This window comes from Podarcis cretensis (assembly GCF_951804945.1).
Source record: "Podarcis cretensis genome assembly, chromosome: 8".
In the NCBI taxonomy this organism is placed as follows: Eukaryota; Metazoa; Chordata; class Lepidosauria; order Squamata; family Lacertidae; genus Podarcis; species Podarcis cretensis.
The window spans coordinates 18,002,724-18,028,442 of record NC_137177.1 but is presented as its reverse complement, the minus strand read 5'-3'; the positions used below and the strand labels follow the sequence as shown (position 1 = coordinate 18,028,442).

Genomic DNA, 25,719 nt, shown 5'->3' with positions numbered 1-25,719 from the left:
AAGCTGTACGCCGGCTCCCTTGGCCAATAAAGCAAGTTGAGCGCCGCTACGCCAGAGTCATCTGCGACTGGGCCAAACGGTCAGGGGTCCACTTTACCCCCCCTCCTCCTTACTCAGTGCTGCCTTTGTAGAACTCATCGGGACAAAAGTAGAATTAGTTGGCTCCTCCCACCCTGGGCTCTGGCTCCACCTTTTGTTGGGCTCCCTGCCTGCCCCCCTACTGGTTTCAATGGGCACCAGGCACCGCTGATTAAATGCATTCTAAAAACACTAAATGGATTCAATTGGGGCATGGAGATTTCAGTTCTATTTGGGATTTGATTGATTTTTTATTTTTTTTGCTAGAACCACAATGTTTAATACTAGAGGTGTTACTAGGACCACAAGATACAGCAACTGAAGCCTTGTGCAAATAGTTGCTTCAAGTGGGGCAATACAGAATTAACAAACAGGGTGCCTCTGAGCGCATGCAGATCCCAATAACATGTCTTCAGCACTGGAACCAAGCTTACAGTCCTGCTACACAAGAATCCATTCCAGGTTTTCCTTTCAGGCTTTCTTCATCCCAGCAGTTTAATTCAGAAGGCAGTTTCAACTTGATGGTGGCTAGGGCTGCCTTTTTATTGTTACAGTAATTAAAATAACTGGGAGTCTGAAAACCCTGGTGATCTACTGCAAATCACCCAGAGATTTACAAGAAGATCCTGATTTACTTTCTGCCTTCTCTGGGTTGTTACATAACACGATAAGTAAGGGAGAATTTCTCTCTCTCTCTCAAAAGGTATGCAAGGAAAGTAAGACTATGTTAATAATTCAGGAAATGCATATTGATTTAGGCTGAAGGCACCAGAATTCATTACAAAATTAAAATCGAGGGAGACATTTTCATCTCCAGTTACTACTGTGTCAAACAATCTGCATGCGGGGGAAACAAGCGAACTTGGATTTTTGCAATGTAAAATATGTTGTAGTCTATCAATATATTGACAAGGAAGGGAGAATCTTGATGATGGAGGATTTATTCCTGAGCGAAACTAATGCTTCTGTGGGCTCACGCACCAAATCACAAACAGGGGAGAAAGAGGGAGGGAGGTTTGGAAAACGAGGTCGCTATTTTATTAGACTTCATAGAAGGAGACACTTTGATAGGTCAAGAAATGAAGAGTGTTATGGGTCACTTATGTTGGCAGATTGGGTCAGAGTAATGTTTATAACACTTCATGCTTCTAAAGGTGTACAATGTTTCTTAAGCAAGTAATGCCTAGAAGACTCCAACTTTATAGGCGTTAGGCTTGCTGCTCCTATATACATAAGGAGGCCTTCTTAAAAATCAATAAAATACATTATTTTAAAAAATGTAGCATTCCTGCACTGCAGGGGGTTGGACTAGATGACCCTTAGGGTCCCTTCCAATTCTAAAATTCTATGATTCTAAAATTGGAGGATGCATCTAGTTGAGCAGATGCAGAAGGTCCCTGGTTCAGTCTATGGCTTAGCCTTCTTCAACCTGGTGCCCTCCAGAAGTTGGTGCCCATCAGAAGCTGCTTTCGACCAAGTGAGAACCATTGGTAATTTATACCCCGCCCATCTGGCTGGGCTTCCCCAACCTGGCCTCCAGCCCAACCTGGAGATGCCAGAGATTGAACCTTCACTACTGAGCTGTCATTTCTCTCCAACAAGTACCTCATCCTCCAGCCAGCTTGTTCAAGGGTCAGGGATGTTGGGGGCTGAAATCAAGAGGGCATCAAGTTGAGGAAAGCTGCCCTAGGCCCTCCAGCTTTTTTAAAGAAAAAATAAGATCTCAAGCAAGAGCACTAGGAAAGGACCTTTCCTTTTGAGAGTCACTGCCAGTCAGAATGCAGGTAAAAGGTAAAGGTAAAGGACCCCTGGACGGTTAAGTCCAGTCAAAGGTGACTATGGGGTTGCAGCGCTCATCACGCTTTTCCAGCCAAGCTTTCCGGGTCATGTGGCCAGCATGGCTAAACTGCTTCTGGCACAATGGAACACCGTGACCAGTGCCAGAGCGCACTGAAACAACATTTACCTTCCCGCCATAGCAATACCTATTTATCTACTTGCACTGGTGTGCTTTTGAACTGCTAGGTTGAAAGGAGCTGGGACAGAGCAACGGGAATTCACGCCGTCACAGGGATTCAAACCGCCGACCTTCTGATCAGCATGCCCAAGAGCAGGCATAGGCAAACTTGGCCCTCCAGATGTTTGGGGACTACAACTCCCATCATCCCTTGCTGTAGTCAGGGATGATGGGAGTTGTAGTCCCAAAACATCTGGAGGGCTGAGCTTGCCTGTGCCTGCCCAAGAGTCTCAGTGGTTTAGACCACAGCACCACCCGCCCTTCTTGTCAGAATATAATACGAGGCTAAATAGGTCAGTGGCCAAGTTTGGACAGTCAAATCCTGACTCAAGAAGCCAAGAAATGCAATGAGTTGCATGCAGTCCCTTTGCCCTCATTTTGCTGCCCTCTATTACAAAACATAAGAAGAGCTCTGCAGGATCAGGCCCATCATCCCAGCATCTTATTCTCACAGTGGCTGACCGGATGCCTATGGAAAGTCCACAAGCAGGAGCCAAGCACAAGAGCACAATCCCACTATGTGGTCTGCAGTGGAAGTAGAACAGGAGACGATGTGTTCAGCTAACCATGGTTCCCATGACTTCTGCACTAGGAAACCATGGTTAATGGCTTCCAAACAACCAGGGTATGTAGTTATGGGTGAAAAGTTGACTTATGAAACCAATCTTGTTTCAGTTTCCCCAGTTTGGACTTAACAGAAAGCTGTAGTTAATGCTTCTTGCATTCTCCCTCTGCTTGTGCAGAACACAAAGAGATAAAGAAGAACTCTGCTGGATCAGACCAAAGACCCATCTAGTCCAGAATCCTGTTCTCACAATGGCCAGCCTAATGCTTTTGGGACGCCTGCAAGCAAGACTTGAGCACAACCACCCTCTCCTCCCTTGTGCTGGCCAGCAACTAGTATTCAGAGACATTCTGTCTCCAAGAGACAAGAGTTATAAGTCAGGGTATGATTGCGTAAACCAGGTTGAGCAGTAAGGCAGATTTCATACATCTGATTTCTTCCCCACATAAGAAATAGCTTTTGCCAGCTTCCCAATAGATGCCTCAGTATATAAACCGACTGCAACACATTTAACTTGATCAATTATAAATAAGAGCAACTTTGCTCAAGGAAATTAAATAATTTGTTACTGTCAGACAACGAGGTTGCGTACTGATGAACTAAGGGGATTTTTCAGACTTAATAATACTCCCGAGAAGAATAAACTAACTGTATGAGAAACTAATAAAGCTTATACGTGGAGGGATTCATAACAGTTTCTTCATACTTGAATTAAAGGAGAAAGAGGCAGAGGGAGGGAGGAATATATTAGCGAGACTGAGATGTTGCAAGCGGCGGATAGACAAAAGAGGAAGAGGTCGGCTTCCGTAGGAAATACAAAGGCTGCTTGTGCAACAAATCTTAAAGATGCATCGTTGATGGGCTAAAAAGTTGAAACAGGTCAATAAAAACAGTATAGGCAACGTCTGAATGTGCGCTTTTGTACCTTTTTAGGCTGCTTTGGTATTGTGCAACCCCTCAGTCTGCTGACCCCCAAAACTTTTTTGAAGCAGGGATGCACTTAATCTTGGGAGCACACCTGCTTGACATGGTGGAAGTTGGTAGAAACTGCACACCTAGAGCAGGCCTCTCTGCCTTACGTCTGCCTTTGCACCTCCAACCCCCTGCTGGCTGCTTTCCCCAAGGTAGTTTGTTTTATTTGAGTCCCTAGAGGAGGCAGAGCAGCTGGCTGGAGTTGGCATTTGGGTTGGCTCAAATGCTCAGAAAGCCTCCTCAGGGCTTTCATTGAGGACTGATCCACCCTTCCTCTTGCCCCACTGCTTTCTCCTGGAGAAGACTGTTCCCAATCAGAGCAAACATCATTTGGGGTTTTCTCCGGATTGACATTTGCTCCAACTGAGCACTAGAGAGCGGGTTTTCCCTGGGAAAGAAGTGGGACAAGGGGGAAACTGCTCTGACCCGTGCTATCTAGGCATGGGATGAGCAGAAATGTGCATGAGTTGCGATTAAGGCAATGACGCTTGCAATAAATTGCCTGAACCAGCGAGGGGCAGTAGGCAGAAAGGTAATGAAGAGCTCATCCACACTTCCAGTTGTCTTGTGCCAAAAAATCATGGGTTTTCTAGGCATGGGTCCTGGAGGTTTTGCCTTTGCCCTTACACCTTTCCCCAGAAAACCTGTTCTTTAGCGCTAAATTGGAACAAACAGCAATCTGCATAAAACCTGATTGCCATTTGTTCCGATTCAATGCTAAGCCACAAGTTTTCCCCAGGGAAAAACAGCAGGGCAAGCAGAGGTGTGGATAAGCCCCTAGTCTTCCCTCGGTGATTCCTTCTTAAATAACAACCTGCAGATTGTGTTTTCTCCATCAGGCTTTACTTCCTTCCTCCTGCTTCTTCAATCAGTTACCGTTTGTGTTAGCCCTTCCTTTGGTTAGGGTTGTCATATTTCAAAAAGTGAAAATCTGGACAGAGAAATTGTTGAGCATTTTTGGCAAAGTTGGGGGGAGGGCAAGTTGTTGAGCCATTATGATCAGGAGCCAATTGCCAGAGATAATCTTATCCTCCTGAACTTCTCTCATCCTCTTTTAAAACCATCTAAGCAAGGAGGAGGAGAAAGAGAGAGAAAGCCAACCAACTTTCTCCCCACCATGTCTAATTTTATGGGGGGGACCCCATTCACAGGGAATGAGTGTCTGTGGCCCTCCCAATGTTTCTCACATGGCCAGTGGTCAGGGGTGATGGGAAGTGGTGTCCAATATCTTATGGAAGTTAATAATAATAGTAATAATAATTTAGTCTAGCTGCTGCATTCTGGATTAATTGCAGTTTCTGGGTCACCTTCAAAGGTAGCCGCAGGTTCCAGTATGTTCCCAAATGCTGTGCTTCCCATGTGCTTCAGTATAGCGCAAACTCTTTGCATGAGGGGTCGGGAAACTCATATTTAAACCCAGCCAGATGGGTGGGGTATTATTATTATTATTATTATTATTATTATTATTATTATTATTAATATTCATGCTCCCTCATGGGCAGTTCTTCGGAGGCCACATACCAGTACAAAAAAAGCACATTTATATATTACGCGTATTGCTTTTATTGACTAACATTTTGCCCCGTCTTTAAATATGCCCAAATTCCTAACAAAGGCTAGCAAACCAAACTAATGAAAAGCCAAGGAAATAATAACAAAACTGTAATAATAGAATGTATTCCATGCACACACCCTAATCCAGGGATGGAGAATAGAGCAGCCACTGGCTCTGGAACCAGATACCTTCCTAATCTGGGCTATTTTACATGCTTCCTGGCCACCTGGGCTGAGAACTCACTCCCCTCCCCACCTGTGCACCCCAATGGCCAAGATCGCTGCAAAAACCTGGCAATTTCCAGGCTTCAAATCAGCGGACTGATTGCTGGACAATAGTCATTTGCCAGCAACAGCGGCACTTGCTAGGGCGACACCAAGCGGCTGTGTCATGCCTGATCAGTCTCTCGGAGAAAAGATGAGTGTCTGGAAAGCTCTGCAGAGTAGGCCAGCACAAACACACAGTTTTTTGCAAGCCAAAAAAGCACCACCGCCATCCACCTTCCATGAAGGTGCAAGGCGGTGAATGGCTTGGAGTCTGCTCAGCCACAACATTGGTGTTGATGTTTCAACGTACTGCCAACGACAGCATTGGGCCCTCCCTCCTGCAGAACATAGTACCGAACCAAAAAATTCACTCCAGGTGGAGCCTTCCTCTCCATCAACGTCCAACGCAAAAGAGACTCCGCTCTCCTCAAGTACTACGGAAACAGACAGATGCTAACCGTTACTTACCTTCTGGAAATCAGAACGACGATGATAACGATCAGCATGACGACAGCCAACATGACGAGGGCACCCATTACGCCGCTGATTAGGTTCCTTTTCAGAGAGTCTCCTGTTGGTCCGGAGGAGAACAGGTCTGGTGAAGCCACAGAGAACCAGCTTCTCCATTCCCACCCACCCCACATCTCAACCCAACGTTTGAAGTGACTTCATTCTGTTTGTCCCAAAGAGCTAAGAGAACCCAGGGCTATCAATAGGCAGAATGAGGCCAGTGCCTCAGGCAGAAAATGCTAAGGACATCAAAAGAGGGTTGCTGAAACAGGACAATTGCCCAGTCAGGATCCTGCTCTCACATTGGCCACCCAGATGCTTCTGGGAATCTGGGAAGGAGGACCTGAGCACAAAAGCACTCTCGCCTCCTGTGGCTTCCAGCAACTGGTATTGAGAAGCATTGCTGCAGCCATGGCAGGAAGATGCTAAAATGCTAATGAGGGAGGAAGGCAGTGGTGGTAACCAGCAGCCAGAGGCGTAGCAAGGTCAGGTGATACCCAGTGCGAAAATTTACCCGGTGAGCTTTTTTTAGGGATGGTACCCTAAAGTTATTGACCTTGTTTAAGGGAGGGTTGGCCGTGAAACAGATACGCCCACAGGTCGCAAATCCGACCGATGATCACATAACACTGTGTCAGCGCCACCCACGAAAATCCAACCGCCCATAGGCGATCGCGGGGGTCAGCAACCTTTTTCAGCTATGGGCCAGTCCACCATCTCTCAGACCATGTGGTGGGCCGGACTATATTTTTTTTGGGGGGGGGGGGATGAACGAATTCCTATGCCCCACAAATAACCCAGAGATGCATTTTAAATAAAAGGACACATTCTACTCATGTAAAAACACGCTGATTCCTGGACTGTCTGCGGGCCGGATTGAGAAGGTACTTGGGCCACATCTAGCCCCCGGGTCTTAGGTTGCCTACCCCTGGGCGATCACATAAAACTGCCCACCGGGGATTTGAGCACTGCCTGCCGGGGGGTGCAAATACCACCCGCCGGGGGTTGCCAGTCTGATCGCCGGGCATATTTGCACAATCAGCGGGCCAATTTTCACAACAACTATTGCACCAATCGCAAAAATCCACCCATGGGGATGTGAGCACCACCACAATGATCCGCCTGGGGGGATTTTGTCACACACACCCAGGCATGACACCCAAGGTGGACCGCACCCCCCACACACACACCCCTTGCAATGCCCCTGCCAGCAGCGGCTGGTGCCCATCAAGTCACGGAACCCAACAGTGGGGGTTGCCAGAACCGATGACAGGCAGAACCATTTGAGTGTCCATAAAGAAGCAGGTAGGCAGGGAATAGCTGAGAGCAGGTTGAGCTGGTGGGGCTATGCCAGAGATGCCCCATGAAACAGCCTCCACTGGCTAATGGAGTCCCCAACCAATTCCCCTTTGTAGATAGCAGAGCCATGCAATCCCCTAAGGTTGCCGGTTGCCTTCAAAAACCATGGAGGGAGATGTCCTCTTACTCTCTCTGAAATAGTAGTAGTAGTAAAGGTAAAGGTAAAGGGACCCCTGACCATTAGGTCCAGTCGTGGGCGACTCTGGGGTTGCGGTGCTCATCTCGCTTTATTGGCCAAGGGAGCCGGCATACAGCTTCCGGGTCATGTGGCCAGCATGACTAAGCCGCTTCTGGCAAACCAGAGCAGCGCATGGAAACGCCGTTGACCTTCCCGCCGGAGCAGTACCTATTTATCTACTTGCACTTTGATGTGCTTTCGAACTGCTAGGTTGGCAGGAGCAGGGACCGAGACACGGGAGCTCACACCGTCGCGGGGATTTGAACCGCCGACCTTCTGACTGGCAAGTCTTAGGCTCTGTGGTTTAACCCACAGCGCCACCCGCGTCCCTGTAGTAGTAGTAATATATTATTTATACCCCGCCCATCTGGCCGGGTTTCCCCAGCCACTCTGGGCAGCTCTCAACAGAATATTAAAAACACGATAAAACATCAAACATTAAAAGCTTCCCTAAACAAGGAAAAGTTTCAACTGCATCTGTATGAGGATGAAACCCTACACAGAGCGGAGTCCTTATTGCCCTGAAATTGTATTGCCTTGAAGTTGCCCATGAAGCAACAGACTGGACTGATACGCAAGTCACTGGATCCATCTTCCTGACTATGGTGAGATGTATTGTATTTTATTTAAATCACAGATTCCCCCTATATTTGCAGATAGGCATGGAAATTTACATATCTGAATTTTATGCAAATATACCCTCTTTTGCAGAGATGCGCTTCTTCATTCTTGGTTAATGTATCTGTGCCCACCCCAACTTCGGAGCTTACGCCTCTTCCAGTGAAATTCTACACATGCCTACTTAGAAACAGGTGCCATTGAGTTCATATGAAGGAAGGGGGTGTCATAGAATTGTAGCGTGGGAAGGGACCCCCAACGGTCATCTAGTCCAAACCCCTGCAATGCAGGAAACACAACTAAAGCATCAGATTGCAATTTTGGCTGCCACTCCATTGCGACAGCTCTCCTAAGCAGCATCCACCACATGCATCTGCATCTTCCAGTGATCCGTCTAGCATTAAATGAGCGGTAATTGCCAGCATTATCCCCCATTAAAATAGCACTTAAAATCATTGTGATGATTTTAAAAGATCGAAGGCATTATCTCTTCAATTAAAAAATAAATACATGGAAGTACTGGCGATAATCTCCCCCCTCCCGCCCCGGCTATTAGAAGAAAATAATAAACTTTTAATACTTCAGTACTAAATTATTCTAATGGCAATCATTTATCTCTAAAATTAAAGTTATTAACACAGATACACTTAATAAAAACTGCACTTGGGCTTGCCTGCAGGCCAGACGCCGAAAGCTCTTTAGGAGATTGGAGATTGGATCGTAAAAGCCTCGTTTTGAAGCGCATGACAAGCTGGGGCTTCATTTCAGCCAGGGATCAGCCCCTAGGAGCTGCTTTCAAGGCCACAGGATGTGAGTAAAGAAATGGGTGCCTCTGAACATGTGCAGAGTGCATTTCCCAGCCCACTGAGACAGAGGTGGGGAAAAGGTAAGCTTCCATGCCAGTCATCACCGATGCCAAGCAATCCCAAAGCCTGAGGCCTCTGTAGGAATTCATTGCCACTCAGAATTGAAAGAAGGTACTATCACCCCGTCTTTAATGCACAGTTGGATCATGTCTTCATGCTCTGGCTGGCTTCTTGGGGGGGGGGGACAACCAAAAGCTAACCTTAGTTCAATCACTCTGTCATTCTATGGAAGGATTGCAGGGGCAACCAGACCTACTGTTTTGGGACAGGGATCTGAGCACATACTGGAAATGTAGATTTGCACAATTAAAACATGTTAAAGAGCTCTGGTGCCCTAATGCAACAAACCCACTTTTTAAACAATGGGCTACTTTTTGCACTTGGGAAATGGATAGTGAAATGCACCCAGCAGAGTGGGGTGGATAAACGTTTAACAGAAAGCTGTGTTGAGGCCCCACATGAAAATCAGGACTAAGGCTTGTTGTCCTATCAGTGCCCCATAAACAAATAAGAGCAAATGCTCAATAAAAACTGAGTGTAGTTTAACCACTGTGTTAACTTTCTGTAAGCAAATCAGGATGAATGCTACATAAACACTTCATCTGCAGCAACTCTGTGTCCTCAATCTATTACCGTCCTGAAAAATGCCGGAACTGAGTTCCGGTAAGTTCTGGCTGAAAAAAAAGCCCCGAATGTTTGTTAACACACTCACACATTACTACAGAATTCTGCAGCGGTCTTTGGCTATCTGAAAAGTATTCAATAAATATGGTGTTTTCACTTTTCCTCCAAAGGTTGGGGTTTAAGCGCAGCATCAGTTGGCAATCCTGTATGTAGTTTGTGAGTGTGCCTAGGCTGCCATACGACCGGGATTTCAAAGGCTTTCGGGGTGTCCTGGTTTTTACTTTTTGAAATATGGCAACCCTAAGTGTGGCTGCTATCTAAAGCAGGGCTCTAGGTAACTCTATTGGACCGAACTGCATCCCAGAGACTTACCTGAAGTAGCCACAAAGAACTTCAAGGGAATCTGTCCGCTGGGGTTGGTTCCAAGGCAGACAATATGCTGCTCTCCATCCAAGTCCCCTATCAAGTGCAGAGTGCTGGTGGCTTCTTCCGTCTTATTCCAGGAAGTGACCTTCATGGTCTCATCAGAGTAGTTCCCCTCCAAGTTCTTCCCATTCACTTGCCACTGAATTCTAGATGCAGGATAGGAGCAGATTGAACAGTTGCACTGGAATCTATTGTCATCTCTCCAGCATCGGGAATTATTCTGTTCACATGCCCTGGGGCTGTCTGGAAAAGGATGAAACAGAATGATCAGTGTCAGGATCTTGTGCCAGCCCTTATTCTAGTTTCCTCTTGCTCCAGCAAGGCCAGACTATTAGTTCCAACAACAGCCCAATCTTCTTTTGGCTCTGTATGCCATGTTGGCTATCCTCTCTACACTGTAGCAGTGGGTATGGCTCTCGGAAAAAACCTAGGGATTCACTTTATGAATGCAAAGCATGTGCTCTAACAGTGAAGATGGATTTGAGTTTGTTAGTGTCTCTGGTAACTTCTTTCTCTTACATCATGGATGTTGGCAAACTGGATTTTTGAATGGCAGAAATAACATTAGAATTGGAGTTGTCAGAGATGCACAAAGGAAACTGTCTTTTAATGCTCAGGAACTTTGAAAAGCCTTTTTTGTATTATGGATTTTTATATTATGGATGTATGTTCTGTATTATTTTATCAATACTATTGCTTAATACAAGCTTGTCATGGCCTTTGACTCGAACAATAAACTAATGAACTTGAGCCATCCATTTCCTGGACCCACCTCAATATGGTTTCTGGCCCAGATACATCACTCTGGCTGCATTTGTGGCCCTAGCAGCTATTTTTCTTTTTCACTTTGAGATCAAGAGAGGCAAATTCCCTCTGCTAGGCCAGTAATTCCCAAAATCTGACCACGAAAGCAAAATCAGATCTGTGAGCCCTGTGATTTTTCTGTGTGGCGGGAATAGAGAGCCTCTGGGCTAATCCACACTTACTCTTGTCCCTCTGCTTCCCCTGGGGGAAAGAGCTCTTAACCACACAATTGGAGCAAATGGCAATTTGGGTTTTCTCTGAATTGACGTTTGCTCCAATTTAGCACTAAAGAATGGGTTTTCCCTGGAAAGGAGAGGGCCAAGGGAAAACCACACACATGCCCTTCAAGTGTTGCAATTTCCCCTTGACATCCCACAATTACAGAAGCCATCCCAGCTTCCAATTTGATCCTGGAATGTCCCATTCCCACCCCCTCAAGTGCCACCCCCAAGCTCCGGAAGGAGGGTGAGTCGGTGCTTACAGTGGGCACTTGTAGCGGTGTTGTGCTCTCATGCAAGTCATCTGGCTCTTGTAAGAGCATGGCACCCAAAGATGCTCCTTTGTGAACCAGCTAACTTGCGAGGCAGCGCAGCATCAAAAGATGCTCCCATAATTTTCATGGGAGAGTATGCACTCAGATCTGTCCCTACAAAGCATGGGTCAAGCAGAAAACCACTCAGACCCATGTATTCTAGGCACGAGACAAGCGGGAGTGTGGACAAGCTGTATGTGTGTAACCAAGGCCTGTATGAAGTCTTCCTGACATGGAGTGGGGAAATTCAAAGGGTGATTCCATCACCTGGGGAATGCACAGTAGCAAACCCCAATAGCACTAGTCATGCAGGAAGAGGTTTCCCGGTGCAACCTGATGTCTTTTGCAGCAATATACCTAGCTAATTCCCCATATTTGCCACAACAATGCCCCTTTGTAGCAAGGAGTTCCAGAGTCATCCCCAACATTCCCAACAATATCCTCTATCATGTCTGAATCTCCTTGAAAGGTTTTATTTTATCTCTCAGCAACACCCCACTGCATGAACCCCAGTTTTGTCTTCCTTACATGCTACATAGAGCTGGAAGGTGGCATCAGTCTCGCCCTCTGTGTTCGATGCATGGCATTTGTATCCCCCTTTGTCCGCCAGCTTCACATTCGAAATTGTCAGGCTATTGGTTTTGGAGGATCGCCAACCAGTGGTCTTTTGTGATTTTGTCACCCAGGCCACATTGGCTATGGGGTTGCTCTTTATCCTGCAGAACAACGTGATGGAGTCACCTTCCTGGACTTCGATATGGGAAGCACCTGTGAAGTTTCTCTGACCTGCAAGATTCCAAACAGGACAGTGGGATGCCACAGCGGTTATCAAGCTTCTGGTCTGGCTGCCCTCCCATCCCAGTCAAAGAAAACAGTTCTTATCCAACCACCTCCAGATGCAACACAAAATAAAGAGATGGCAGCTTGCTTGTCAGAGGTGGACAATGTTTCAAATAATGGTTGGGCTGCCAAATCTTCGAAATCCCCATTTTGCAGACAGGAAACAAAGGCTGGGTGGTTGCAGCGCCCAACGACAAACAAATAAAAAGCATACAATATTTACACTATCTAAAACATAAACTGAACACGAGCGATTGAAACATCAGGAGATTGAAACATCACAGCAACATTCATGGAGCAAAGCCTACTGGGAGAAAAACCATTTGGACCAGGCATCTGAAATATAACACGTATGATGCCTATCTGGTTTCCACAGGGAGGAAGTTCTGATGAGTTGGGCCCACAAAACTGAAGACACGATTCCTCATTAACATGAGTGGTGCTAAGGGCTCTTTTTCTGAGGAACTCCCCCGAACTCAGTTCCGGCACCTCTCAGGTGGGCACCATTGCCATTCTAAGAGAATGTTCATGGTGAGTTTGGGCACCTCTTTTTCTAGGAAAATGGCACTGGTGGTGCTTCTGATCCATGTGGGAGCAGTAATGCTGCTCCCCAAGGTGGTCTTAGTGATCAACTAGGGACATATGCCTGCCTTGGGGCAAAGCATCACTCTCTCTTGCTCCTCAAGTGTAACATCTTATTTACTGGGCAGTGTTTACTTTCAAGGTACGCAGCCAAAGATGGATCTAGAGGAACGTGACCAGTGCGGTTGTACTGAGCACTGAGCTTCCAGGGGACCACAGTAGGTGATGCAGCTATGACATCCAAGTGAAGGTGAGAGGGGGGGGGGTGTCGGATTTTGGCATCACACAGGACACCACCGAAATTTGAGATGCCAAGGTCTGCCACTGGCAGAACCTTATTGTCAGGGACTGGGCAGAGGAGGAGGAGTTGTGGAGATTGCCTCCCCATCCTGACCCTTCCAGGGAGGAGGAAGAGGAAGACAGTCTAGATTGACAACAGGGGTTTGTGGGAGGTCGCAGCTCAGAGGCAGATGAGGGGGAAAGTTGGGAAATAATGGGAGAGGAGGAGGAGACAGAGCCAGAGCAGCAGCTGGCTGACATGTTATCACTAGAAAGCATTCCAGACCTCAAAATTAATGGACTACGCAGAACTGGATAAAATGGCAGGAAGGATTCGAAACCTGTGGGACCAGAGATTCACAGAGGATTGGAAGAAATATATGGGCTATTTGAAGAGCAACTGTAATCAACAAATTACGCTAGTAGGACTACAAGAAGTTTTGTAAGGAGAACTATATGAAATATTGCAAAGAAGAGAAGGAAGAGAGACATTAGTTAAATGTAATAGTGAAAGTAAGAAATTGGAAAATTTTCAGATGTGATTGATGGAAGTAAAAAAAATTGTATAATATAGAAAATTATGTTTAATAATTGTTGAAAATGATATGTTAAAAAACTAATATTATATATATGAAAGAAAGCATTCCAGACCCACCATCTCCCAGAACCTGGTGAGCCTTGAAAGTAGGAGAGCAAAGAGCTCAAAGACAGAGGGCACTTAGCATCACACATAGAGGAGGTGATGGTGATGATGATGAAGGAGGAAGTGGGAGAGGTGGGGGGTTGGAGATTCATTTGGGACAATGCCATCATCCAAGAGGCTGGGTTCTATAGCCTCACTATGTAAAGATTGAAATAAAAAAGGACTGCAAGAAACTTTTCCTCGTCTTTGTACTTTCCTGGGCAACCAGCCAACAGCCGCTGACAGCATCCTGACACTTATCCTTTGAAGAGTCCGTGCTTTAAAAACAAGCAAAATCCACACACAAATAGACTCACATGCATTTAGTGCTGCTTGCTCCAAGGAACTGTGGCTACCATGGCTTAGGCAGCCATCTTTATTTTCATGGTCTGTATAATGGCTAACGGGACGCGAGTGGCACTGTGGGTAAAACCTCAGCGCCTAGGACTTGCCGATCGCATGGCCGGCGGTTCGAATCCCCGCAATGGGGTGGGCTCCCGTCGTTCGGTCCCAGCGCCTGCCAACCTAGCAGTTCGAAAGCACCTCCGGGTGCAAGTAGATAAATAGGGACCGCTTACCAGCGGGAAGGTAAATGGCGTTCCGTGTGCTGCGCTGGCTCGCCAGATGCAGCTTGTCACGCTGGCCACGTGACCCGGAAGTGTCTGCGGACTGCGCTGGCTCCCGGCCTATAGAGTGAGATGAGCGCACAACCCTAGAGTCTGGCAAGACTGGCCCGTACGGGCAGGGGTACCTTTACCTTTACCTTTATAATGGCTAACAAATACATAAAATACTTACTTTCACCAGGACGTTCAAGTCTCCCACTGAACCACAGCATTGGTGGGTCTGTAAAAGGCAAGCACAAGCCTTGTTAGGGAGTGGCCCTGTCAAGTGGGGATTTAGCAAAAGCAGGGAGAGATTCTAATCCTAGGATATTGCATTCACAGGTATCTTTCTCTGTAAGTAGTTTTGGGGGCCACATCCAACCTGCTTCATCTGCCCACCCACTCAAGGTTTTGCCACTTTGTCCTCTGAGCATCACTGCACAGAGATGGAGAACCTGATGCCTTCCAGATGTCACACTGCACTTCCCATCATTCCTAAGCATCTGCCATGCTGGCTGGGGCTGATGGGAGTTGTAGTCAACCTGGGTGGGCTGGTGGTTCCCCTCTCTGCAACAGATGACCAACACCAGTTAGAATCATAGAGTCTTAGAGTTGGAAGGGGACCCAAGGGTCATATGGGCCAACCCCCTGCAATGCAGGAATCTCAGCTGAATCATCTGTGATGGGTGGCCATCCATGGCCATTTTCCTGTCTGGTACTTTGCATATGGATTGCACTGCTGGTTTAGAAGACCAAAAAAGTGACCTTCTCCAGCATTCTGTTCCTTCCAGCTGAAAGTTATGGTGAGCCTTGTAATATAAAGTCGGGTACTTTTAATACCCCCAAATGTGTCATAGGCACTATAGAGGAGGCATAGGGATCCTGTGGCCTTCCAGATTTTTATGGACTCCATCTCCCACCATTCCTCACCACTGGGCATGCTGGTTGGGGCTAAAGGGAGATAGATGCCACCAACATCTGGGGGGCTGCAGGTTGCCCATACCTGTGGCAAAGCCAGCCCTGATGGCAATGTTGTGTCTTCCTGCGTTTTTCAGCATCAGTAGTTTTCTTTTGCAGAATGCTCCATGCCTGCCCTACTGAACTCAATTTGCTCTACCCCACTTTTGCAGCCCATTGATCTGAAGGAGACCACACTGTTTCCAGGCAATAGACAGTTGCTGTTCCACCAAGTAATGGACATAGGAGGAGCCAGCCTCAAATGACAAACTGAGATACACGCTAACGCTTTGTGCTTCTCTAGCCTTGCCTCAGATTGTCTGCTTCATAGTTTTGCCTTGAATTAGCTCGTGACTGTAATTAACTCATAGTTAAGCACACTGGGCTGTCTTGGATGGCCTCACTCTTCCTGAAACATAACAAGAGGAAAAGGTCCCCCACAAAAGGGGTGCCCACGGGCAAAAGCCAGACAATGGACCTGCCCTCAGAGGCAAGAGAGTGAGCGTCATGGCTCACAACTCTTCTAGGCACAGTTGAGCTAGAGTTTCCTTAACAAGTCTTTTCCCCAAGTCACTTCAGTTCCAGCTCAGCTAGATTAGAAGTTTAGTGTTTAAAACGGCAGCAGCAGCAACAACAACAACAACAACAACACCCAGAGTCACTCACAGCTGACGTCCAACTGGATCCTCTCCTCTGTTTGCACAGGATGGGTCCCCTGGTTGTAGCTGGCATTGCAGATGAGATTCTGGCCATGGTCTGCAATTGAGGGTATGAAGGTACCGTAAACCTTGATTTCATTTGTCTGCTCGCTTGTGGCCCTCGATGTGTTGGCTACAGAAACGCCTCCCCAGGTGAGGTCCACCTGCGAAGAACAACTTCCTGGGGTTGTACAACTGATATTCACTGGATGTCCTGCCCGAAGCTTTCCCGGTATCTGTATTTCAGGTTTCTCTAGATTTATGGAGAAAGAAGATGCATAAGTAAATAGCAACCTCAACCAGCCTTATATTTGTGATGGCCATTGGCATCACTTCAGAAAAAGAGATACAGTGGTACCTTGGGTTAAGTACTTAATTCGTTCCGGATGTCCGTTCTTAACCTGAAACTGTTCTTAACCTGAAGCACCACTTTAGATAATGGGGCATCCTGCTGCCGCCACACCGCCGGACCACAATTTCTGTTCTCGTCCTGAAGCAAAGTCCTTAACCCAAGGTACTATTTCTGGGTTAGCGGAGTCTGTAACCTGAAGCCCAAGGTACCACTGTAATGGGTTTCTGATAATTTGTTGTTGCTCTTTAAAGCCATGATCCTTTGCTATATTAGTTCTGTTGGAGACTTGACATGCATCCTTATCTGCGCAGCTCTGGAATTCTGAGCACCTTTATGGCAATGCAGGGTATTTTGAGCAAGAAAAGGGACATGGAAATGGGGGCTGATAAGTGATGAGTGGGGAAAGGAGCTTTGTTAATTCCATGGGCAAAAGAATAGGCTGAGGGATGCACCAAAATGGAGAGTCAGTCTTTTTTCAGTGAGCATTTGAGCTCATCCACACTTGCGTTCCCCCCCCCCCACTTTCTCCCAGGAAAACCCACTATTCAGCCCTGATTCAGAGCAAATGGCAAGCGGGTTGCCCCCAGATTGCCCTTTGTTCTGATTTAATGCAGAAGAGCATGCTTTCGGGGGCGGAGTGGTGGGGTCAAGGCAAAGCCGCTTAGAGCCCTCCTAGAAAATATGGAACAAGCAGAAAACCACTCAGATACATGCTTTCCAGGCATGGGAAAGACAAAAGTGGGTGTCAGTTCTCTGTTCCATTTCATTTTAATTTTTAATTTGTATACTTTCTATATTACTATACGCAAGGCAGTTTACAAGCTGAAGAAACAACAAAGTAGAAAGCAAAGATCACACACCTAATAATCTGATCCAATGGGGGAAAAAGTCATAATAAGAACGTAACTTTAAAACTAACAACTTTTATTGGGGTTGCCATAATTCAGGAAGTGAAACTTTGTCAAAGTTGTTGAGCTACTTTTAAGAAAATTCAACAAAATATATACTTCCGACACAGCTCCCCCCCCCCCCACAGACGTTCCAGTGATTTCTGCCTGGGCACTGTTTCTGATGACCAAATCCCGGACATATGGCAACCCTAACTTATATAAATTAAAGCAATATTCCATGATCCATTAGAATACAGTAGTACCTCGGAAGTTGGACAGAATCCGTTCCAGAAGTCTGTTCGACTTCCAAAACATTCAGAAGCCGCATCGGACATTCAAGTTCCAAAGAACGTTTGCAAACCGGAACACTCACTTCCGGGTTTGTGGCATTTTGGAGCCAAAATATTCGAGTCACAAGGCATTCCAGAACCAAGGTACAACTGTATAACAGCAAACAATGCTCAAAATCTCAAGGGCTTTTTCCAGTACAGTGGTGCCCCACAAGACGAATGCCTCGCAAGATGAAAAACTCGCTAGACGAAAGAGTTTTCCGTTTTTTGAGTCGTTCCGCAAGACGAATTTCCCTATAGGCTTGCTTCGCAAGATGAAACGTCTTGTGAGTTCTTGCGAGTTTTTTTCCTTTTTCTTAAAGCCGCTAAGCTGCTAAGCCGCTAATAGCCGCTAAGCCGTCAATGGGCTTGCTTCGCAAGACGAAAAAACCGCAAGACGAAGAGACTCGCGGAACGGATTAATTTCGTCTTGTGAGGCACCACTGTACTCTGGAAGAAATAAAGAAAATTCTTGCAAAGCCAAGTGTTTTCCCAAGCTGTCTTAATGGGTTAGATTAATTGGGGGGGTTAAGCACAGGTAGATGTGTCAGTTCATACACAGCAGATTTTAATTTTCTGGTGCTTCTCTCCCAGCGTAGGTGATACCAATGGTTGCAGAGAGGAGCACAGCGCTGGGCCACACTGGGGGTGCCAGACACCTTCTTTGCACCCAACAAGTGCCAATTCATCTGGCTGGGCTCCCCCTGTGTGAATGGGCAGGCACCACAGTGCGGCCCTGCTTGGCTCCGAGGCAGGGAGAGATCACTCTGGCCGTGTTGGCGGTGAGGGCAAGAGTGCTGAGACAGGTTCCTTCACCCAAAGGCTCAGGGGCAGACAGACAGACAGACAGCAGAGAGCCAGGCATCCTTCCAGCCACTCACCTGCCACTTTCACTAATGTAGGTAAATCTGAGTAGCTAAATTTTATTGTGCCTTTCTCTACTCTGAAATAGTATGCTCTTTCATCGGAGCTTTTGCGGGCATTGTTGATGGTGAGGGAACAGTCTCCTTGTTCCAAGTCCCCCAACAGAAGGAAGCGAGTACGAGTGAAGCGTTCTATCTGTTTATTCCTATCATTGGTGGCCACTGCAGCATCGGAAGCTTTGCTGTTTATGGTATACCAATATCCATGCAATTCAACACCACTGGTGTCAGTCGATGCTGGGTAAGTGAATTTGCAGGGGATGACGACACAGAACCCCTCCTGTACTCTCACTTCAGGGGGGACTGTCAGGTTGTACCCTGGAAGGCATTGAGCACCTGTGTGGAGGAGACAATAAGAAACTTCATCAGCCTATTCCAGAACACCCACTCCTCCCTGTCCCCCATTACTGGAAAAGACTGGATATTTCAGGGTGTAGACTCTGGGTTCCTCCACATTTCCACTTGCCCTGCTCCTTTCCCACTCTTTAGTGCTAAATGGGAGCAAACATCAATCCAGAGAAAACTCGAATTGCCATATGCTCCAATTGAGCGCTAAAGAGCAGTTTTTCCTGGGAATAAGAAGTGGGACTAGAGGAAGCATGGATGAGCCCCCTGCGTTGTCCCCATAGCGCTGCCCTTTCAGTCTTCTCTTTACCTTCCCAATGCAGGCAGGTTGAAAGCAGTCCGAAAATGAAGGCTCCAAGGGGATAACTCATCTTGCGTCTCCTTCCAAAAGCTCTTTGTCCTTCTGCTGGAAAGGAGCCCAAGAAACTGAAAGAACGAGCAGGAAAAGTGAGTTCAGAAAGAATGGGTCTGCTTTCGAATAATTTGGGAACTATGCCACTCTCAGCCTGTTTTAATGATTTTATTTCTACATAGAAAAATATAAAGCACTTGATGATGATGATGATGATGATGATGATATCTAAGGAGTGTGGAGAAAGTAATATAAAATAGTTATCAATATTACACAGATGGTGTGAGCAAAAAGTTAAAAACGAAGATGTGTAACTTATAATTATGAGTCTGGGTAGACTTGCTGCAGCAACAACAACAAAGGTTTTAGTGGGCATCTAATACCAGAGGTTGCCAGCCCTAAGTAAGAGCTTTTGGACAGTGGAATAGACTTCCCCGGAGAGGGTGTAGACTCTCTATCCTTGGAGGTCTTTAAGCAGAAGTCAGATGGCCCTCTGTCCTGAATGCTTTAGCTGAAATTCCTGCATTGCAGGGGGTTGGACTAGATGAACCCCAGGGTCCCTTCCAACTCTAGGATTTTATGATTCTATCAGACAAGGAGTGCCAAAACCTAGGTGCTGCCACATTGAATTATTGACTCCTTTATTTGAAAGATTTAAATCACCCATAAGTGTCTTTGATACACAAGACACAAATAACTTGTCTGGTTCGTATGTCAGAAGACAATGAGGAGAGTATATTTTTCAGGGCCCCTCCAGACATCCTTTTTCCTCCCGTGCATTTATGATGATTTGTGCTCATTGTGCTCTCTGGAAAAGTCACACGTGATCCCATTTTCGTATAATAATTTTTATTAGTTTTCAATTACAATAACCCAATAAAAACCTCATTGGCAACCCAGTCCGTTAGATGAGGGATAAATTACAGAAGTATTATTATTACAGTGGTACCTTGGTTCTCAAACGCATTGGTACTCAAATACCTTGGTTTTCAAACGCCGAAAACCCAGAAGTGAGTATTCTGGTTTTCAAACGTTTTTTGGAAGTCGAATATCCGATGTGGCTGTCGGCTATTGTTTCTGGGGCACCTTCGCCAATCAGAAGCTGCGCCTTGGTTTTCAATCATTTCGGAAGTCAAACTGACTTCCGGAACGGATTAAGTTTGGCACTTTTGTTTTTGCTATTTATTTTGTGTTTTTGTTTTTGAGGCTTTTTCAGTTAATTTGTTTTTGTGACTGTGTGGAACCCAGTTCAGCTACTGATTGATTAACTGTATGTAGAAATGGAGAAAAGCCCCCCATCCAAACAATGACTAACATCAGTGCAGGTAAGGAAAAAAAGTTAATTTTTATCATCTACAAGACTGTCTTATTTATTTTATACTATAGTACATTGATTATTGCTTTCATTTTATGGATTAATGGTCTCATTAGATCATAAAATTCATGTTAAATTGCTGTTTTAGGGGTTGTTTTTAAAAGTCTGGAATGGATTAATCCATTTTGCATTACTTTCTATGGGAAAGCACACCTTGGTTTTAGAACGCTTTGGTTTTGGAATGGATTTCCAGAGCAGATTAAGTTTGAGAACCAAGGTGCCAGTGTATTCTTATTCTTATTCTTATTCTTATTCTTATTCTTATTCTTATTTACAAAGTCACAAAGCAGGCTGCCACTATTATATGCCCCTGGGGGTCAGGTGAAGGAATGTCAACATTCCTAGTCACGGGGCGCTTGCAATGGGCTGTTTGTGCGCATCATATTTGGTTGTTATCCCACATTTTCCATTGCAAAGATTCCTTTGCCTTTTTGTGATGAGAAAAGCGAAGGAATCATTGTGTTAGAAAACGTGGGATAATGACCAAATATGGTGCATACAAACAGCACAAAAGTCCCATGGAAAAGTGATGGGTAATTGAAACTGGAAAGTGCAGGATGACAACCTTTAGCTGGCAATGCCATGTGACTGTTGCCCGGACGTATCAGGATCAATGCTCTGTATACTGGTGATGTCATAGAACCTCCAGCAACATGCAAGCACTGGGCAAACATATCATGCATGCTCAATAAACAACCAGTCATATAGATGAGGGATAAATAATAAAAGTACAGTGGTACCTCAGTTTTCGAACATAATCCATTCCAGAAGACCGTTTGACTTCCAAAATATTCAAATACTGACATACGGTCTGCCAATTCAATAGACAGAATTGTGAAAAACAACTGATATATGCAGCAGAAGCCGTTCAACTTCCGAGGCAAGTTTGAAAACAGAAGCATTTACTTCCAGGTTTTTGGTATTTGAAAACCGAAATGTTTGGCAGTGGAGGCATCCAAAAACCGAGGTACCACAGTATTGTTGTTGTTGTTATCATTATTATTAAGGATGTCCCTATTTTCATCAGATAAATGTTGGAGTGTATGCATTATTGAACTGAGAGAACTAAATATTACAACATCTGAACCACACCAAGTAGTTCCTACTGGAGAAATCGACCTAAAGCACACCCAAGGCCCTTCTGTGGCTGTATGTGATAGGAAGAGATTGATAGTGGTGGAGAAATCACTGAGTCATACTCTGGATCAGACCAGTGGATGCTTCTCCACCTTCCTGTTTCTCACAGTGGCCACCCAGATGCCGTTGGCAAACCCATAAGCAGGAAGTGAGTGCAAATGCCGACGCCCACTGTTGCTCTCCAGCAACCGGCATTCAAGGGTAAGTTGCAGCCTTAAAACACAAGATTAAAAACAGTTTTTAATCCACTTAAAACTCAGAAACAAGGTGGGTCCTAGAAATATATACCTCAGGTGTCAAAAGCCAGGGTAAACAGGGGCCTCTTCAGCATTTGAAGAAAGCTGTAATAATGAAGGTGCCAGAGGCAGCTCTGGGGAGGGAGTTTCACAACTTAGGGGCCACCACCAAAAATGCCCTCTCCTGGGCCACCACCACCCTGAGCTTCTGAGGATGGTGGAACAACCAAGATGGCTCCCTTCCTTGATCTTCAGAGCTAAGAGGGTTGTAGGGAAGGAAGAAGTCTTTCAGGTCAAAGTCACGAAGGGTTTTAAACGTGTGCAGCTTCAACTGGGTACGGATACGAACTGACAACATGCCTAGCAGCCACTGATAGGCTTATCCATAAATTTGCCCATTTCACTTTTAAAGCCAGTGGGTTTTTTTTCTTTAAAAAATGTTTAAGGGTACTCTCATTTTAACTCAAGAAAATTAGAATGTTATAGTTTAAATCGGGGGAAATAAATACAGTAAATGGACAAAAGTACAAAGAACATGCATAGGGGTAACAACGGAACTGACGAATCACCGTTCTAGAGAAGAAACATTTGTTTTGTTTTTTTAAAAAAAGTTTTTTCTCCTGTTAGATTCACAAAATGTTTAGGGGTACACGTCCCCCTGCGTCCCCCCAGAAAAAAGCACTGTTTAAAGCCATTGAAACTGGTGGTCATCACCACATCTTGGGGTAGCAAACCTCATAGTTTAACTATGTGCATTGTGAGGAAACTTTTGTCTGTACAGAATTTCTCAAGCTTCTTTAGATGGCCCTGAGTTCTAGCATTGGCAAGAGAGGGTGAAAAGAAAAATTCTCTAGTCACTTTCTCCACAGCACGTATAGTTTTATAAACCAATATTGTCTTCTTGCCCGACTTCCTGGGTTTTGTAATACTAAAGTAGTCACAGAGCAGGCAGCCACTATTAGATGCCCCTGGGGGTCAGGTGAAGGAATGTAAACATTCCTAGTCAAAGGGCACTTGCAGATGGGCTGTTTGTGCGCATCACATTTGATCATTATCCCACATTTTCCATTGCAAAGATTCCTTCGCCTTTTTGTGATGAGAAAAGCGAAGGAATCGTTGCGCTAGAAAATGTGGGATAACAACCAAATATAGTGCATACAAACAGCACAAAAGTCCCATGGAAAAGTGATGGGTAATTGAAACTGGAAAGTGCAGGTTGACAAACTTTAGCTGGCCATGCCATGTAACTGTTGCCCAGGCAGATCAGGATCAGTGCTCTATAAACTGGTGGTGTCATAGAACCTCCAGCAACATGCAAGCTCTGGGCAAGCATAGCCTGAGTGTCCAATAAACAACCAGTCTGGGAACTCCCATAATTCCTCTCTCTCTCTCTCTCTCTCTCTCTCTCTCTCTCTCTCTCTCTTCCCTTTATTTTTTCATTAAAAAGACTCACTGGTGACCACCATATTATACAGGAAAGCAGAGAGGAACCAGAGTGATAGGTTACTAAGACAAACACCCCAAAATGCCTTCTCATAAAGCAAGCTTAATTTGCCCATTCAAATTCCTCTCCTTACCATTCGTTTCCCTGTTGCACAGCAATTCCATACACAGCATTGTATCCCTTGTTGGCCCTACTCAGAGTAAGCTGATCAGAATTAATAGATTTGAACCCTTTGACTCCAGGGTCTTATCTGAGTAGGACTATTGTCAGATACAACCCACAGTCACTAACTGAGGCATCCCTGAGCATATCTATGCGGAACAGTAAACCTTTGTGGGTTTGTGGGGACATGTGCCTAGGGAAATGTGAATGGATCGTAGACTTAAGTCTCATTAAACGGAAGTTGAGTAAGCCTGCTTGGGTTGTACTGTAAATGCCATACAGCCAACTCAACCACACAACACTCTTCCTAGAACATAAAGTTCTTCCTGGGCACTTCAAAGTTCTGCAATTACACATGTGAGAGATTTCAAAAGTTCTGCAATTATACATGTGAGAGATTTCAAAACTGCCACCTGAGTTTTCCCCCAAAAATTAGATCTGTCTCTAAACCTGTTTCAGTACTATTAATCAAAATAGATCTGCACACTTCCTATTCTTACAGGTGGGGTAGAGATGGGGGTCAGTTACACAAAACTCTTCAGCATTATCTGTGGTACAGAATCCTGTGTGATTTATAAACCCTGCATATACTTAACAGCAAGGGCATGAGTCAAAATGAAAATATCATTCAATAGGATTCCCTCTAGTGAGAGGGCAGGAGCGTCATACAACAAGACATTAGCGACATTATGAAATTGCTTGTCATATAACCAGGAAATTCCAAAACAACTAACAGGCTTAAGCGCTGAGATATTCCACTTGACTAAGCTGAAGAACCACCACTAATTAAGAAAAGAAATGACTGTAGGAAAAAGAAAGCAAATTCAATGAGAGTCAAACACAGCGAACATTATGCACTTCCAAAGTCCTTTTGGTCTCAGCCCTCTGAAAACGATGGTTTCTAAAGCTTCTTATGTTTTGGCAGAATTTTGTATTCAACAAGAAGAAAAATATTCTTACCTGCTTACAATGGCTGTAGTGTTCACCCAAACCCTCGCCAGGAGTCCTTCTGCCAATGAGCCTGACCTGCTCTCTGATCAGAATAGCAATGCCGGGGAGAAGGTTTGCCAGAAATAAATACCTGCAAAAAGCAGAAGTGGTTATGCTTTGCAATCAGTTTTGCAAAGCCGATGGGCCATGAATAGTGAAATACATGATGATGGGTTGGGCAAGCAATGGGTCACTGGGGATGGTTGTTTGAGCATCAGTGATGCAGGATTTGTCTCAAATGGATCTGGGGCAGGGGGGCCAAGCCTCTCCTTGTGGCAGATACATTCCCAAGTGTTTTGGCAATAGGTGTATATTCTGAACAGCCTGGAAAGTGTCTTTTTAACCTGTCCGCATTTGGTTAGAGTGTGGTGCTGATAACACCAAGGTTGCAGGTCCGATCCCTGTATGGGACAGCTACATATTCCTGTATTGCAGGGGTTGGGCTAGATGTTCCTCAGGGTCCGTTCCAGCTCTACAATTCTAATATTCTATTATCTAAATTACAGTGACTGTTACACTTGAGTTACTGTTTCTCTTCTGCTTTGAAGTCTCCTGATCTTCATCTGAAGGCTGTCTCACTCCTGCAGTTGTGTGCCAAGTGATAACAAACCCAGGGGAGAAGAAATGGATACTATGCTGGGAAAAGACAGGAAATGCAATATCTATTCAGAGGGAATGCAGAGAGAAAAAGGAAACACTTACAATTTAAGCAAACGTTTATGTGAAAGGGGGAAAGGCAGTTTATTCACCTTGCCCTCCACACCCCCACATCAATGGGTTTAAGAGGACATTGCTGTGACTTGGGTTGTGAGAAGGCTTACGGCCAGTCTAGAATAGGGTCGCCATATTTCAAAAAGTGAAAATCCAAAGACAAAAGTTTTGTTGTTGTTGTTGTTGAACTTTTTTGGCAAAAATGCAATTTTTAGGGGAAATCGCTAGAAACGACACTGCCAACACGGGTTACCATACATCCAAATTTTCTTGGACATTTTGAGCGATTTCTGCCCAGACACTGCTTCCAATTGCAGTATTCCGGCTATGTCCAATAAATTCCTGACATATGGCAACCCTAGGAGATGTGATGTTTAATGCATAATTACAATGAATATGTCAAGATTTCAGTTCTTCTTAAATAGTGACTGTGGAGCAGGGGAACATGATCAGGGTATGG

General features: G+C 45.3%; 1 protein-coding gene across 5 annotated transcripts in view; it reads right to left on the bottom strand.

The window, feature by feature from the left end:
- LOC307221513 (sialic acid-binding Ig-like lectin 13) overlaps positions 1-24,626 on the bottom strand; it is a 30,583-nt gene extending 5,957 nt beyond the window's left edge. For 4 of the 5 annotated variants that reach the window (XR_013841424.1, XM_079986071.1, XM_079986073.1 and 1 more), the window contains exons 1-9: positions 24,519-24,593; positions 21,833-21,929; positions 19,163-19,278; positions 18,466-18,843; positions 15,982-16,266; positions 14,552-14,599; positions 11,899-12,156; positions 9,981-10,277; positions 5,922-6,024 (exon numbers count right to left, since the gene is read on the bottom strand). Coding sequence is in view for 4 of the 5 variants with exons in the window: in XM_079986071.1 (XP_079842197.1) it covers positions 5,922-6,024; positions 9,981-10,277; positions 11,899-12,156; positions 14,552-14,599; positions 15,982-16,266; positions 18,466-18,843; positions 19,163-19,278; positions 21,833-21,855 (1,508 nt within the window). In the remaining variant the exon portion in view is untranslated. Of the gene's footprint in view, positions 1-5,921; positions 6,025-9,980; positions 10,278-11,898; positions 12,157-14,551; positions 14,600-15,981; positions 16,267-18,465; positions 18,844-19,162; positions 19,279-21,832; positions 21,930-24,518 lie in introns of all 5 variants that reach the window. The other variant, XM_079986072.1, reaches the window with a different exon arrangement.
- Between the last annotated feature and the right edge of the window lie 1,093 nt (positions 24,627-25,719).